Source organism: Corythoichthys intestinalis, chromosome 19 (genome assembly GCF_030265065.1).
Source record: "Corythoichthys intestinalis isolate RoL2023-P3 chromosome 19, ASM3026506v1, whole genome shotgun sequence".
NCBI classification, from domain to species: domain Eukaryota; kingdom Metazoa; phylum Chordata; class Actinopteri; order Syngnathiformes; family Syngnathidae; genus Corythoichthys; species Corythoichthys intestinalis.
Window position 1 is genome coordinate 15004190 of NC_080413.1, and position 14754 is coordinate 15018943.

The window sequence follows — 14754 nt, forward strand, 5'->3', positions numbered from 1 at the left end:
AAAAAAAAAAAAAAGCATGTTCCACGAGGTCACACACGCCACCTCTGGCATCGCTCTGCGCCCCCCTGGGGAGGAGCCCCCCACTATTTGAGAAGTACTGGGCTAAGACGAGGAAATATGACGAAGCGTATGTAGCATTTGGCTTTGACTTTTAGTACAGCGGGTGACGAGGAAAGACGAGTCTGTTTACTTTGTCTAAAAATGTTCGCATCAGACAGCAGGATTTTTTTTTTTTTTTCAGCGAAAACATGCCGAATATTGCCAACAGTCGTCCCGCTTTGTCAGTGTTACACTTTTAAAGCAGCGAGCACTGTTAGCATCATATAAGGTGGTATAACAAGTTTCTCAGTGCAAAATAACCCCACACCATAGCAAAGGAGCTGATACTGTTTGCAACAAAAGTAAAAACTGCCCCTCTGTCCAATGACACTATCGTTTTTGTTTTATTAATTTTTGCTGTTTCGGTCTAATTGTTTGGCATATAGTCCTCTTGATTTAATTTTGCTAATCAATTTGAATTTATTATTATTTATTGATTTTATTAAATTTTATTTTTCAGTATCAAACAGTCAAAAAATGTATTGAATGTATTTTTACAGTAAGGATGTGAGTTTTTTTTTTTTTTTTAACACTTTATTGTAAGTTGTTCTATATTACTTTTTGTCTTTAATATTAAAAAGGATACAATTTTACAGAGAGGTGTACGTATAATAGTAAGAATTTTATGGACAAATGATACTGCAGAATATTTACAGTGACAGCAGAGAGTTGGGGGGGGTGCAGAACATTTACATCTTCCTCGGGGGGGGGGGGGGGGGGGGGGGGGCGTAACATAAAATAATTGAGAAGCACTGTGTTAACCAAATAAATAAGCAAATAAACCACACTGGACTATAAGACGCAGGATTAAAAATGAGGGAAAAAAGTAGCTGCTTATAGTCTGAAAATTACGGTAATAATTAAAGCCTGAGCCCTTGTCGTCAGGCAAAGTCCACGGCCGATGAGCCAACTTCAAGTATTGAGGGCTGAGATTAACTGTAAAGTGGTGAGTAAATGCTCAAAAAAAAAAAAAAAAAAAAAAAAAGTACCGGTAGTTGTTTGTTGATAGATGATAGACTGTGACGCTATCTTGGAGGCCATTAATGAAGCATTTGGCTATTTATTAAAAAATAGAAAATAAAACTGCAGGTCAAAAAAAGCCTCAGTCCTCCTGGAGCTTTCCCGAAACAATCCCGCCATGGCTTGCACTTAAGGGGCGACGTCAAGGGTATGTTTTTTTTTGTGTGAGCCTGTTAACGTGGGATGCATTGAGTGTTAGCAGCAGCCCGGCTTGCTCTCCGCCGTCACAGTCTCCTGATCCAGTTTGATGCGGTCTCCATTGCTCTCCTCATACGGCAAACCCTTGTCGTTGGCCAGGATGTTTTCCACCAGGAATTTGGCCGCTTCATCGACGTTAATGTTGTCCTGCAGAGGGCGACATAATTGGAATCATTTTTAGGGATGTCCCCGATTCAGTCACGTGATTTTGAAGATGTATTAAATGTATAAGCAGAGGTGGGGAGTAACGCTTTACATGTACTCAGTTACATTTACTTGACTAAAATATTTATTCACTTTTGACAAAAATGTACTTCTAAGAGTATTTTTACTGAGCTATACTTTTTACTCTTACTTGAGTAGAATTGTGAAGACAAAACACTACTCTTACTCCGCTACTTTGGGCTGTAGAAGAGTCGTTACATGTTTCCTCTTCATTCAACATATTAGATTTATTTATTTATTTTTTGCCAGCGATGCTAAGATTAGAGACGTGCCTGTTGTATTACCGGGGTAGTTCTACCGATTTCACAAATGAGACGTCGAAACAATAATCACATGACTCCATTATACTTCACTAGACCAAATTTGCATGAGATTTCATCGACTAAAACTAGACAAAGACGAACACATTTTGAAACAACTAAAATATGGCTAAAACTAATAAGTAACTTTGTCCCAAAAACTACGACAAAAATTAAAGGGGCTGCCAAAAACAACACTGCCCTGACTCAAACTCTGGTGTAAAAATATGCGATCATTTTAACAAAATGTTTATGTTTTGAAAACAATGGGTCAATGTGACTCACAAATGGTCAGAATTTATTAATGTTCCAGACAATATTGTTTTGTTACTCCAGTACTTCTTTCGATGAAATGTTGTGTTCAGACAACAGCTGGAATATGATTTCCACGGCAGCCTGAGGCCACCCGAGACAAAATGAAAAAGACATTTTTTTCCCCTCCCGTCCTTCACATGCAGCCAGAAGCTGTCACACTGTAAGTTGAAGCAGTAATGAATATTAATAGTCTTTTCCTGCCCCTTTACATTACTGGGCATGTTCGAAAAATATAGAGTAATTCACGAAGACAAGTCAATAATTGTTTATGAATGAAAACTTGTGACTTGACTCCAATCTGCTGGTCAAAGCTCAGAGTCATGATCAATGCCGAGCATGTGACTCGAGTCATATGGTCAACATTTTTTTTTTTCATGGAAGCAGCAGAACAACCTCCTGACTGAAGTGGCTTGCTCACTTCCCCTCATGACGAGCAGCGGACAAACGTAGCGGCATTCCAATGGAAGCGATTGGTCGCCGTGTCGCGAACAAAGACTGACCTGCTCGTCATGCCCACGTTTCACTCTTCACATGACGCCGAGTTAAGGTTGCGTGTGTGTGTACAATAGGAGTGGAAAGACACTGACACTAAGATGTTTAAGCATTTAAAACGTTAGAGTATTGCAGTTTTGTATAATTCCAGTCTGATTGATGAAATACGAAAGATTATTATGTCATAGATTTGTATGTAAACAAATTATGTCAGCACTAACATTCTGCAGTAGTGACTTATGGGAATTTTTTTGTGACTTTTTAAAGCATATTCACATCAACACAAGTGAATAACTTTAGCCCTATAAAGTGAAATTAACTCACTGACAGTACAAATTAGAACGATTCTGAGTTTGTAAGTCTTTGGTCCAGTGTTGTTTTCCTCAACGATGACTATATCTAAAATATTTCGTCGACGAACAATTTTCATGACAATGACAACACGATAGCGAGCTAAAAAAGTGTCTTGGGTGACGAAAACATAACAACACAAATCATCTTACGAGACTAAAATGCGCAAAAGTTTCAGTCACATGTTCACATTGACTGACATTTTATGTATAGTTAATAAGGGTGTAACGGTATATGCATTTGTATTGAACCGTTTCGTTACGTGGTGCTCGGTTCGGAACGGTGGTGTACCGAACGAGTTTCTGACGTAATGTAACCCTTACTTTTCGAGGCTGTGAGTCGATCGGGTTACAGTTTGTTTGTGTAAATTATATTTACTCCGTCTTCTCTACTATAATGAGGACCAACACGGTAGGACAGTATAACCCAGAAACGTCAACGGCGCGACAACGTGACCGCCGCGAGAACGCAGTGCAACGCGGGCGTTAAAGTCAATCAGCCAATGCACAACAGTCGCAGTGCGGCTGCGTGTTAGACGCGTCCCAGAAGCGGCTCAACACGACGCACACGAAAAGGACGGCAGAGTTTAATATTTGACGTGAGACGTGACCCTCCTGTGTCAATACTACTACCTGTAGCTAGGATTGGGCAGACCGGAAGTCACTCGTGTAAAAATACGGTGGATCCGGTCGATTTTCAAACTAATATGCAATCGTAACCCACTTTTTGAGTCCATCAGATCTCTTGAGTGGTAGATCGGGACACAGTTGACTTGTCTTTGTTGATTTACTGCTGTCTTCTCTGCTATAATAATAACCAACACGACCCCGTGTTCAATACAAAACCCTTCTACCACAACAAAACAAGTAGGAACTAATATTTACATAAGAACTAAAGTTATACAACATAAAATATACGATATAAAGGAATACTACATCACATTTGTAAAATATAAACACATAATAAATAATAGCCCATTTAAATAAAATAAACTGAAATGAGCTAAAACACCTGTAATTAAATAATAAGAATAATACACAGATCCTACTTACACAATTAAATTTATTAATTTCTGTGTGGCGCTTTAACTTTAGAAAATCCACCAATAAAGCTTTCAAAAACTGTTCATAAGAAAAAAAAAATGATTCATTGAGGCATTTCATTTGTAAAATACATTCTTTGTCATTGGGATTGCTTTTCTCTTTAGCACAGGACTTCTTTTTTCTTCTTTCTTTCAGAAAGCTGACCTCAAAACCGAGGTACGTACCGAACTGAGATTTTTGTGTACTGTTACACCCGTAATAGTTAGCCTACATCGTAGCAGTGTCTGGTTGTGTCACTCATGTGATGTGCTGCACCCCCCCAACTAGTGTCCTCTGCAGTCACCCTATTGCTTGTTTTGAGACACACACGGTAAAATTTGTCTTCTTCTCTTGGCAACAGAGAATATGCAATGTTGCTTTAGCCTTTATAGGTCTGTGCTGAGTGATCCTTATACACCAAATGTAACTCATAGCATTAGCATAGCATTCACGTTCGTGCTAACATTAGGCTATTGCTTACGTCGAGCGTCCTTTTAAACTACAATTTTATTTATTCTTTTTTTTTTTTTTTACATACAGTTCTTAGCGTCGAGGTGGGTATACAGTGGTATCAAAACGTATCTGAACCTTTTGGAATTTCTCACATTGCTGCATAAAATCCCCATCAAATATGATCTGATCTTTGTCAAAATCACACAGATGAAAAAAACAGCGCTTTCACTACAACCACCCAAACATTTATAAATTTTCATATTTTAATGAGGATAGTAAACAAACAATGACAGAAGGGGGAAAATAAGTAAGTGAACCATCACATGTAATATTTTGTGCCCCCCCTTTGGCAACAATAACTTCAACTAGACGCTTCCTGTAGCTGCAGATCAGTCTGGCACATAAATCAGGACTAATCTTGGCCCATTCTTCTCTACAAAACTGCTGTAGTTCAGTCAGATTCCTGGGATGTCTGGCATGAACCGCTGTCTTGCCATGCCACAGCATCTCAATGGGGTTCAAGTCTGGACTTTGACTTGGCCACTCTTGAATGTGTATTTTGTTCTTCTGAGACTATTCTGAAGTTCATTTACTTCTGTGTTTTGGATCATTGTCTTGTTGAGGCATCCATCCTCTTTCAGCTTCAACTGTCTGACAGACGGCCTCAGGTTTTCCTGCAAAACATCCTGATAAACTTTTAAATTCATTCTTCCATTAATGATTGCAAGTTGTCCAGGCAAAACGGCCCCAAATCATGAAGCTCCTTCCACCATGCTTCACGGTGGGGAATAGGTGTCGATGTTGGTGAGCTGTTCCATTTTTCCTCCACACATGACATTGTGCGTTACTCCCAAACAATTCAACTTTGGTTTCATCAGTCCACAAAATATTTTGCCAAAATGGCATTAAATATAAAAACCTATAAATGTTTGAGTAGTTTTAGTTAAAGCAAACACTGTTTTTACATCTGTGTTATTTTGACAAAGATCAGATCACATTTGATGGTTATTTTATGCAGAAATGTGAGATATTCCAAAAGGCTCAGATATTTTTTCATAACACTGTAATTAATTGAAAATAATGTACTGTTTACCTGCTGAGTACATATTATCACGTGATACATTTGTAGATGCTACCATATGTGCTCGTCTGTCAATGTTCATTCGAAATAGTTGGAAACCTTTTTTCATTTATCTATTTTTGGGGTGAATTTTTTGAAATTTTACAGACGAAAATATAGAGTAAACGCCAACTAAAACTAGACAAAATTAGTCTGAGTTTTTGTCAACATAAACTAGATGAAGACAAACACATTTTAAAATGACTAAAATATGATTAAGTCTACGAAGTATTATCGTCCAAAAGACTAAGACAAAAATGAAAATGGCTGCCAAAAACAACACAGCTTTGGTCAAAGTTAAAAAATTGAAAAAAAAACTCAAGCTGAATGCAATACGGAGATGTTTTGTTTTCAAAGAATTAGACATCTGCCAATTACCGGTTTCAGGGTATACCGTGCTTTGAAAACGTCAAGGTTTCAAAACCGCAAAAATTTCCCCTCATACCGTCCCTAAGGCATTAGCTATTTCTCATGTGCCAAAAATGCATGAAGAAATTCTTCGTTTGCAGCTGCAAGGCTCAACCCTCCCCCACCGGTTGTTGCGCAGTGTCTGTGAGTCAGCTGTGCTACATGATGGCTGGAGGAGGTGAAACTACTCAACTTTTTCCCCCATCGAAGAAAACGAAATCGGTGGTATGGGAATACTTCGGTTACAGAAGAGTTACAGACGGCCGCGGCTTAGAGGAGGAGGGCCAACCGACATGTAAAACATGTTGGCGGAGGGTGGCTGCCGAGGAGGCAATACCTCCAACATGATTTCGCATTCATACAAAATTAAAGGTTAGTAAACACCGTCATGAGAGTCAGCTATGAAAGTTAACTCCAGCGTGTTTAGTGTGTCTAGCGGTGGTAAAACGCGGTGGTTTTTTTTCTCTCTGGCAACTGTCTGTGTTGAGAAAGAGAGTGTGTGTATAATGTAAACATTTTACGAGTCATACACACGTGCTTTTCATGGAAAATAATTCAATTATTTTTGTTTTGATGCTAATAATGTTCAACTGTGACTGTGGGTTTAGGCTCACCTAAAGAACTACAGTGGTACCTCTACATACGAATTTAATTCGTTCCAGGACCTTGTTTGTAAGTCGAAATGGTCGTATGTCGAGCAGGATTTTCCCATAGGAATACATTATAATTCCATTAATTCGTTCCAAAGCCTAAAAACATACACTAAATTCTTAATAAATACTGCTGACACTGTTACAAATGGCAATTAAACATAGAAAAACAAATAAGTTATAAATAAATAATTCAGAATAATATAATAATAATAAGAATAATTAATAATTATTCCTGTAAATAATGTAACGAATCGGATTCTAATATGGCGGACACTTTTTACTGTCCCTGAACGCACCGCGAAGGTGACGTCTCAGTGAGATAGGTCGGTGCGGTAGAGATAATACTTTTGTTTTCTTGAGAGCGGTCAACTGCTTAAGACAATGGGCGTTTTGTGTTGGATAAGTTCTTAAATAAATGATAAAAACGTGACGAAGCTGGCGATTTCCTTGACAATGTTACCACAATAATAATTGTCACCTTAACTTATAAATAGTGGCGAACGGTGGTCGGAAGAGGACCATGGAGCTGTATTGTTGAGCCAGTTCAGGGACGCGCACCCCAAGCTCATATTTTTCTATAACTTGCATCTTCATTTCAAAGGTAAGCATCACTTTTTTCCTTGTTTCTCCAACTGTATCAACTTTTTTTGAAAACTGTGTTGATTTCTCACACAAGAAAATCCACCGTGCGTTCGTTTGCAGTGCTGTCATGTCGTCGTATTTCGAGCAACTCGTCGGATGTAGAAACAAATGGCGGCTCAAATTTTACGTCGGATGTCGAAAAGATCGTGTGTCGAAGTGATCGTATGTAGAGGTACCACTGTACATTTATTTTAATTGTATTTAGAATATTTTGTTATTTTTAAAAATGTATTTTAAGTTAACATTATACTTACGTACCAATTTGGTAATATGTTTTGAAAAATAAAAATCCTGTTCAATGGAAAAAAGATTTTTTTTTAAAACTCAGATATCGCAAAGTAACACATTTTCGAAATTGCAATACCGTGATACTGTGAAACCGTGATATTTTGGCATGGGCACATGCCCAGAAAGAATATACTGTGTATATCTAACTGCATGCAATGCAGACATCTAAGTATTGTCTGTGCTGAAGGCCAGCATTAAATATGTGGGTTGCGAAATGCTATAAAGACCATATAAGAGGATAATAACACACCCAGTAGAGCACAGACTACAACAAAGGCCAATAAAAGTAGAGAAAAAAATATTATGTAGCAGCATACTTGTGTGCTTAGTCATGTAAACCTAATTTATAATAGTTTCCCAAGAACTTATTTTAACCACGTGTGATTGGATTCTGCATAGTTCTCAACCAGCTCACCATCTGATGATACGTAGTGACTCGAGAAGAAAAGACCACGTGTGGAAATAACAAACAGCTCAAAAACGTGGTCACACAATTACGTATCTCCCAGATAACCTATGACCCTGTATGGCACACGGATTGCAGCCTCTCTCAATCACTGTCACATGATATCCCAGCAGCCAAGGCAGGCTGGTAACATCTTGAAGTCGTCTTTAAAAAAGTCTGTGTTGAATACAAAAGACAACGGATTGCGTAAACTGCTTGATTGCACCACAGAAAGCAGAAGCGAGCTCGTGTTCCCCATGAAGGGGAAGTGCACGTCATTCTAACGACCATACAGAGTTGGCGAAAAACTGTTAAACTTGACATGTGACATTTCAAATGACTCACCTTGGCGGATGTCTCGAACCAGCCCAGGAAGCCCGTTTCCTTGCAGAAGTTGTCCATGAGCGTGGTGTTGTTGTAGCCTTCCTTCTTCTGGTCGCACTTGTTAGCTAGCAGCACCGATGGGATCGGACCGCCATTAGCTAGCTTCACCTTGCTGTCCAGGTCGTGTTTCCACTTGGAGACGGCCTCGAACGTTGAACCCCTGGTCACGTCGAAAACCACGAAGGCCCCCACCGCCTCCTTGTAGTACACCCGCGTCATGTTCCCGAAGCGCTCCTGGCCTGCGGCGTAAGGAATTCGGAAGAGTGTTGAGGAAAAAATTCAACAATTTCACTCCCTCTGCCAATAAACGTGACCCACTTTTCGTAATATGCCGAGAGCCTAATCCGTGCAGAGAAGTAATCTGCAGTCATAATAAGCCTTTTCTCCTCATATAGGCCTGTCTGTGAGAACATCTGAGGCGATACATCACAATGGAATTAGCACAAGCAGATGAGGTTGCTTAAAGGGCTGCTGTTAGAACTTTTATGGATGGAATGGAAATCTTAATCCAGCTGTCTTGAAATTTAGGTGCGACTATTATTTTCTGTTTTTAGTAAGACTTTCCTGGATATATGTTGGCATTAGATTTGTGCTGTCATGTCCTAGCTGTCGCCTGCTCAACAGGTATGAGCTTTTATTTTGAAAGGCCCAATTTGAATAATTGTAGGCCTATAGATGCTAATGCTAAATATGCAGTTTTTAGACTTCAAATGTTAGTCGGATGCTACACTAGCTCCTAGATTATCAGGTAGTGCAACATAGTACAGTGGTACCTCTACTATGAACGTCTCTACATACAGAATTCCCAGGTTAAGACATGCCCCAACTGGAAAATTCAGGATAAGAAAGGCAAAATTACAGTATGGCTGGTTCTCGCAGCTTCAGAGTTTACTGAACGTAACATTCTTATAGCTGCTCTGCCATTGGCTGTTACCTGGCATTCCTTCCTGGCATCTAATTGGCTAAATGGGACCACAACTCGGATTTTATTTTTATTGTACAATATTTTAATTGTAAAATGCATTTGTTACATGTTTTGATGCATTATTATGTATTATAAAATATTTATTTCTGAAGTTGGGGGGGCTTGGAACGGATGCAGTGGTGTCCAAACTATTCCACATAGGGCCGCAGTGGGTGCTGGTTTTTGTTCAAACCCATCATGAGGACAACCTTTCACCAATCTGGTTTCTCACAAGTGCAAACAGTTGATTGCAGTCAGGTGCTGCTTGTTTTAGCACAAACTTCATTGGTTAAACTGTCTGTGCTCGATTGGTAGGAACAAAAAACCAGGACCCACAGCGGCCCTTGAGGACAGGTTTGGACACCCATGGATTAGAGCATTTGCATGGAAAACGCGTCAAGTTACGAAACTACTTCCAGAACCAATAAATTTCATGAATTGAGGTACCACTGTAATTTTAAATTTTAGCATGCACTATATAAATTTATTAATTTATCGTTAGCTCCATGTATACATGCAATTAGCTTAGCTATTATTTTAACATGATAACGCTGAAATGCTAAATGCTAAGTGTCAATGCTGCGCACCAAGCAGTCTGCAAATTTGATGACATCCAGCTAAACTAACCTTGGCCTGTGTTAGCTAAGTCTAATGTTATTTAGCCATGTACTTAATGTTATGTTACATAATGTAAGTGGGTGGGGCAGAGCAACTTGCTTATTTAAATTTGGCGCCCTGAAGCGATGGTTGCTCTGAGCATGGTAGGGATGGACTTATTTGAGAGGGTGGGGCTTAAGTTTGTTTCTTAACGTGTCAAACTCTGCCTATGGTTTATGTCCATTTTGATTTGTTTTTATCTCAAGTGATATTCAAATATCGCAATAATCGTCTTCAAGTGTTGTATCGGGATTGATCTGGATCGAATTGTAACCTGTAAATTGTGATATGAATCTTATCACCAGATATGAAGCAATATACACGTCTAATACAGGGTGAGGCAGAGCAACTTGCTTATTTAAATTTGGCGCCCTGAAGCGATGGTTGCTTTGAGGATGGTAGGGATGGCCTTATTTGAGAGGGTGGGGCTTAAAGTTCTGTTCTTAATGTGCATTATTTATTTTGTGTTAATTTTTCAGGAACCCCAGTGAGCCTCATAGAGTGGACGAAATTGGAACGCCCTTTCGCTGTTGAGGCTTTTTTTTTTTTTTCAAGCAGTCGCTTAATTGTCGCATTCCAATGTGCATTCCATGGACATTTCAATATTGCGCTCCGTGGTCGTGTTCCTGGCCGGCAGTTGATTGTTTCATGGTTAAACAACTTCAGGGAAACGGGTGAAACATTGATGCTGTGAGATACTCTGTTTTGAGATCTCCCCAACAGTCTGCCTGCAAATACACATATGCTCTTGAGTTGTCTGCTCGTTCTGTAAGACGAAGAATTGAAATTTCATCCCTATAATTAGCTGTGGTGCAGGAATTTAATCCACGCGATTTTGTTGCTCGCTTGAAAAAAATGCCTCTACAGCGAAAGTGCGTTCCTACTTTTTCCACTCCATGATGCTCACTGGGGTTCCTGAAAAATAAACACAAAATAAATAATGCACATTAAGAACAGAATGTTAAGCCCCACAATCTCAAATTAGTCCATCCCTACCATCCTCAAAACAACCATCGCTTCAGGGCGCCAAATTTAAATAAGCAAGTTGCTCTGCCCCACCCTGTTTTAGGCTTGTATATTGCTTCATATCTGGTGATACGATTCGTATTAGGGGTGTGACAAAATATCGAAATGGTGATATATCGTGATACTTTGTATCCCCAAAAACTATCGATATGCTCCTTCCAAGAATCAAGATATCGTTTTAAAAAGGTGTCAATGTCTAAAAAAAATAAAAAGAAACCAACAAGTTGCTACCAAAATCTTCCACTATAATAGTGTCTCAGTTAACTCTAAGGTTGCATTGACGGTGCTCGAGGCCCAATCCATTTAGACGAGAAACGCTCGTTCATTTGAAACCAGAGCATTTACAGCCATTCTGTCCGATTTTCAGGGCATTTACAGGTCATTTCCTGTTGAGTTTGAGTCACTGCCTGTTATGTAACTCAAAATAAACAGGAAGTGACCTATAAAATACCCCAAAATCAACAGAAAGTAACTGAAAATCAACAGGTAAATGGCCTTAAATGGCCCAAAATTACCTCATTGCCTGGCATTGGTTACCACTGACGGCCATAGACGTTCAATCCGTTTGAAGTGGGAGGGATGGCAGCGAATGAACATGAACGAATGTTCATTTGCTGCCACCCTCACAGTTTAAATGGATTGGACGTCTACTAGTGATAAACTCATTCCAATTTACAGCAGAAGCTTGTTTTTCTTTTTATTAGTTTGTAGAATATCATTGATTTCCTGACCAATGTATCGATAATCGTTTTATCGCCATATCGTCAGATCATCGTTATCGTGAGCTTTGTATCGCAAATCATATCGTATCGTGAGGTACCAAGCGGTTCCCACTCCTAATTCGTATCACGATTTACAGATCACGATTCGAACCAGATTAATCCCGATACTACACTTGAAGATGATTATTTCAAAATGAATGATGAATGATCTGTTGGAAAAATATTTTTCGTACATACGCACGTACGTACACAAATCTCTATTCGGATAAGTATTATGTTCTTGTTACTTTAGCGGATTGCGAGGCAATATTGCTATGCGCGGCTAACTATTGGACGGTAGTAGAAGTGTAGCCAGCAAATTATTTCCACTAAAAACATGTGTAAGGATCAATACAGACGGATTTTAATATATATGAGAAAACCGTGACAGGATATTAAGCCTGTCGCAATATGCAATAATTCCATTTATCGCGTGATAAATAAAAATGAAGGCGGTAATTTTTCCGCTGCGATTTATCGCCTCGCGTGCACGTGCGTGCGGGCGTGCGGCAGACGTGCTGTTAAAAGTTCGGATTCCTCGTTACCAACTGCGCAAAATGCATCTTCATTCCAGGTCCGGCAAAAACTAGCGCCGGAGCCAATCGTTCCCATTATATCCTATTGTTCAACGTATACCGGCCGCGTCAGTGCTCCGGAGTGACTGTGGACCATCTACGGCGCGCCGGTGTTGTTGACGTGTGGGCGCTCCCATCAGGAGTGACATTTCACGCGGGGCGGCTATTTTTCGGCACAACGGCGGATATTTACAACGAAGTCCGCCAAAACATTGTTAGGGACTTGGCTGCTACGAACAACCTCGCTTTGGCAACGAACAGCTGAATAAAATTAAGAGCGCTGTGCTTCAAACTCGTCCCGTTTATGAAAGTCGATTGTCATATGCTGGTGTTGTGTAGTAATGAGCAGACGTGACTTCAGCGGCGCTTGCTAACTTTTTTAATGCGCACACACACTAGATATCATGAAATGGCAAACTAGATGTGCTACGTCCCATGCCATTGGCTACGTGAGCCCAGAGTGATTATGGGAAACGTAGTCCATATACTACATCAATTCGAATTCTAAACTGTCATGACTGAATGGAAGTTAAGAAGGCCAATTCAATCCATACCAGTGACTATAGATAATGTTGCAAATATTGTTAATTCAGTACGTGACACAGATGGATTCGGACCACAAATAGGATGTCTTGCTCATGTAGTAAACCTAGCTGCTAAGAGAGCTGGAGCAATCAACAGTGTGCCCTGTCTCACTTTACAAACAGTAAAGATTGTTCTCAGCACTTTTATACAAAATATTTTCAGATCAATAAGAAGTAAGCACATAAATATTATGCAGTAAAATGCATGTTTATATGATGGCAATTTAATTTTTGCTCGTTAGCAAAAAAAAAAAAAAAAAAAAAACCGAAACTAAAAAAAATTATTTTTTTTTACGGAGCATTAAATGTATTGAATCGTATCCCCCGTATCAAAAATTGTACCGAACCGTGACTTAACTGTATCGTTGCATCCCTATGGAACACCATTGCAGAAGCTATGACGGGAAAAGTTTTCATTTGCCTAAATGCTTAAGTTATTAAGTTAAAAAAAAATTTTTAACCACATTTTATTTAATCTGCGTTTCTGCGCGGTATAAATATTGTTGTTTTTTACTTAAAAGGCATGGTCTCTTGTTTTTAGTTGTGATTCCTTAAAAAGTATTTTTGAATTTAAGAGTAAATATTTATCACGTTTAAATAGGTGTACTTGATCTATTAATATATACTGTATTCTCACTGTGTTATTGTAAATTGCTTAAAAAAAAATTGGGGGGGGGCGCAATAATATCGCATATCGCAATAATTTATGAGAATAATTATTGCACACTAAAATTTGTTATCGTGACAGGCCTACATGATATCGCGATATATCTCAGAATCGATTTTTTAATATGTCATTGTTTCAAATGTTTGTAATTTCGAGTTTGTGCCATGCATAAATTGCATGATTATTCACTAAAATGGACTTCAAATGAACTCAAATGAACTATAAAGAAGAAGGTGCCATCTTGAGTTTGTCAACTACCGTCCCTGCTGTTTATCGACCGGCAAACAAGAGGCAAATTTTCAATTAACTTGGCAACAATAATAAAGCTTATTGTTCTTCAGATTTCAATCTTACAGCTCATTCTTTGCCCATGCTTGAAAAGCAATTTTACTGTCTAACATACTGTGCGTATCAACTTCCCACTTGGGTGCAGGTGCTTAGCGGCCATGCCGGCGAGTGGATACAGTGGTATGACGCAGAGCAGGGTGTTTAGGAGCGAAATTACTGTAGGGCCTAAAGGCCTGATGCTAATTGCTCATAATTGGTGGTTTAATTTTAGCTCACGTAACCCAGGTGAATGCACAAGGGACACGGCACAGTGGTGTGAAGTGCTGATGGATTCCATATCCAGATATCATACAATAAATGGACAGAATGAAGATCTCAACGGAAGCAACGATGATGTAACTGGTGTGCCAAATGAGTTTATTTGTTTGAAGAACGCTTATATAAAAGCAGCAGTGACTAAATGGGAGCAACCGCGATGGACGCTCTCTTTGATTTTGTGACACATGCAGTCGTTAACGCTCGATCAATATGAGAGCGAGGCCGTCAGCCGGGCAGAACGTCCTCCTCGGGGGAACGTCTCAGAAGACTCACAATCGAGCGATTCTATTGACACACTGGCGTACTCGCACGAGTGCTTACGTGGGGTATTGACACAGCACGCAAGTCACAAACTTCACATCACAGAAAAGTCTGTCAAGCATGACCTTTTGGGCGTACGTGATGTTTTTATTTGGATAACAACTACCTCCCTGCCATTG

At 39.4% G+C, this 14754-nt stretch overlaps 1 protein-coding gene across 1 annotated transcript in view; it reads right to left on the reverse strand.

Annotated features, from left to right (window-relative positions):
• Positions 1–832: 832 nt before the first annotated feature.
• Positions 833–14754, reverse strand: part of rab32a (RAB32a, member RAS oncogene family) — a 29724-nt gene continuing 15802 nt past the window's right edge. Inside the window, exons 2-3 of the mRNA XM_057822250.1 lie at positions 8436–8713; positions 833–1464 (exon numbers count right to left, since the gene is read on the reverse strand). Coding sequence (XP_057678233.1) covers positions 1315–1464; positions 8436–8713 — 428 coding nt within the window. The 3' untranslated portion in view covers positions 833–1314. The remainder of the gene's footprint in view (positions 1465–8435; positions 8714–14754) is intronic.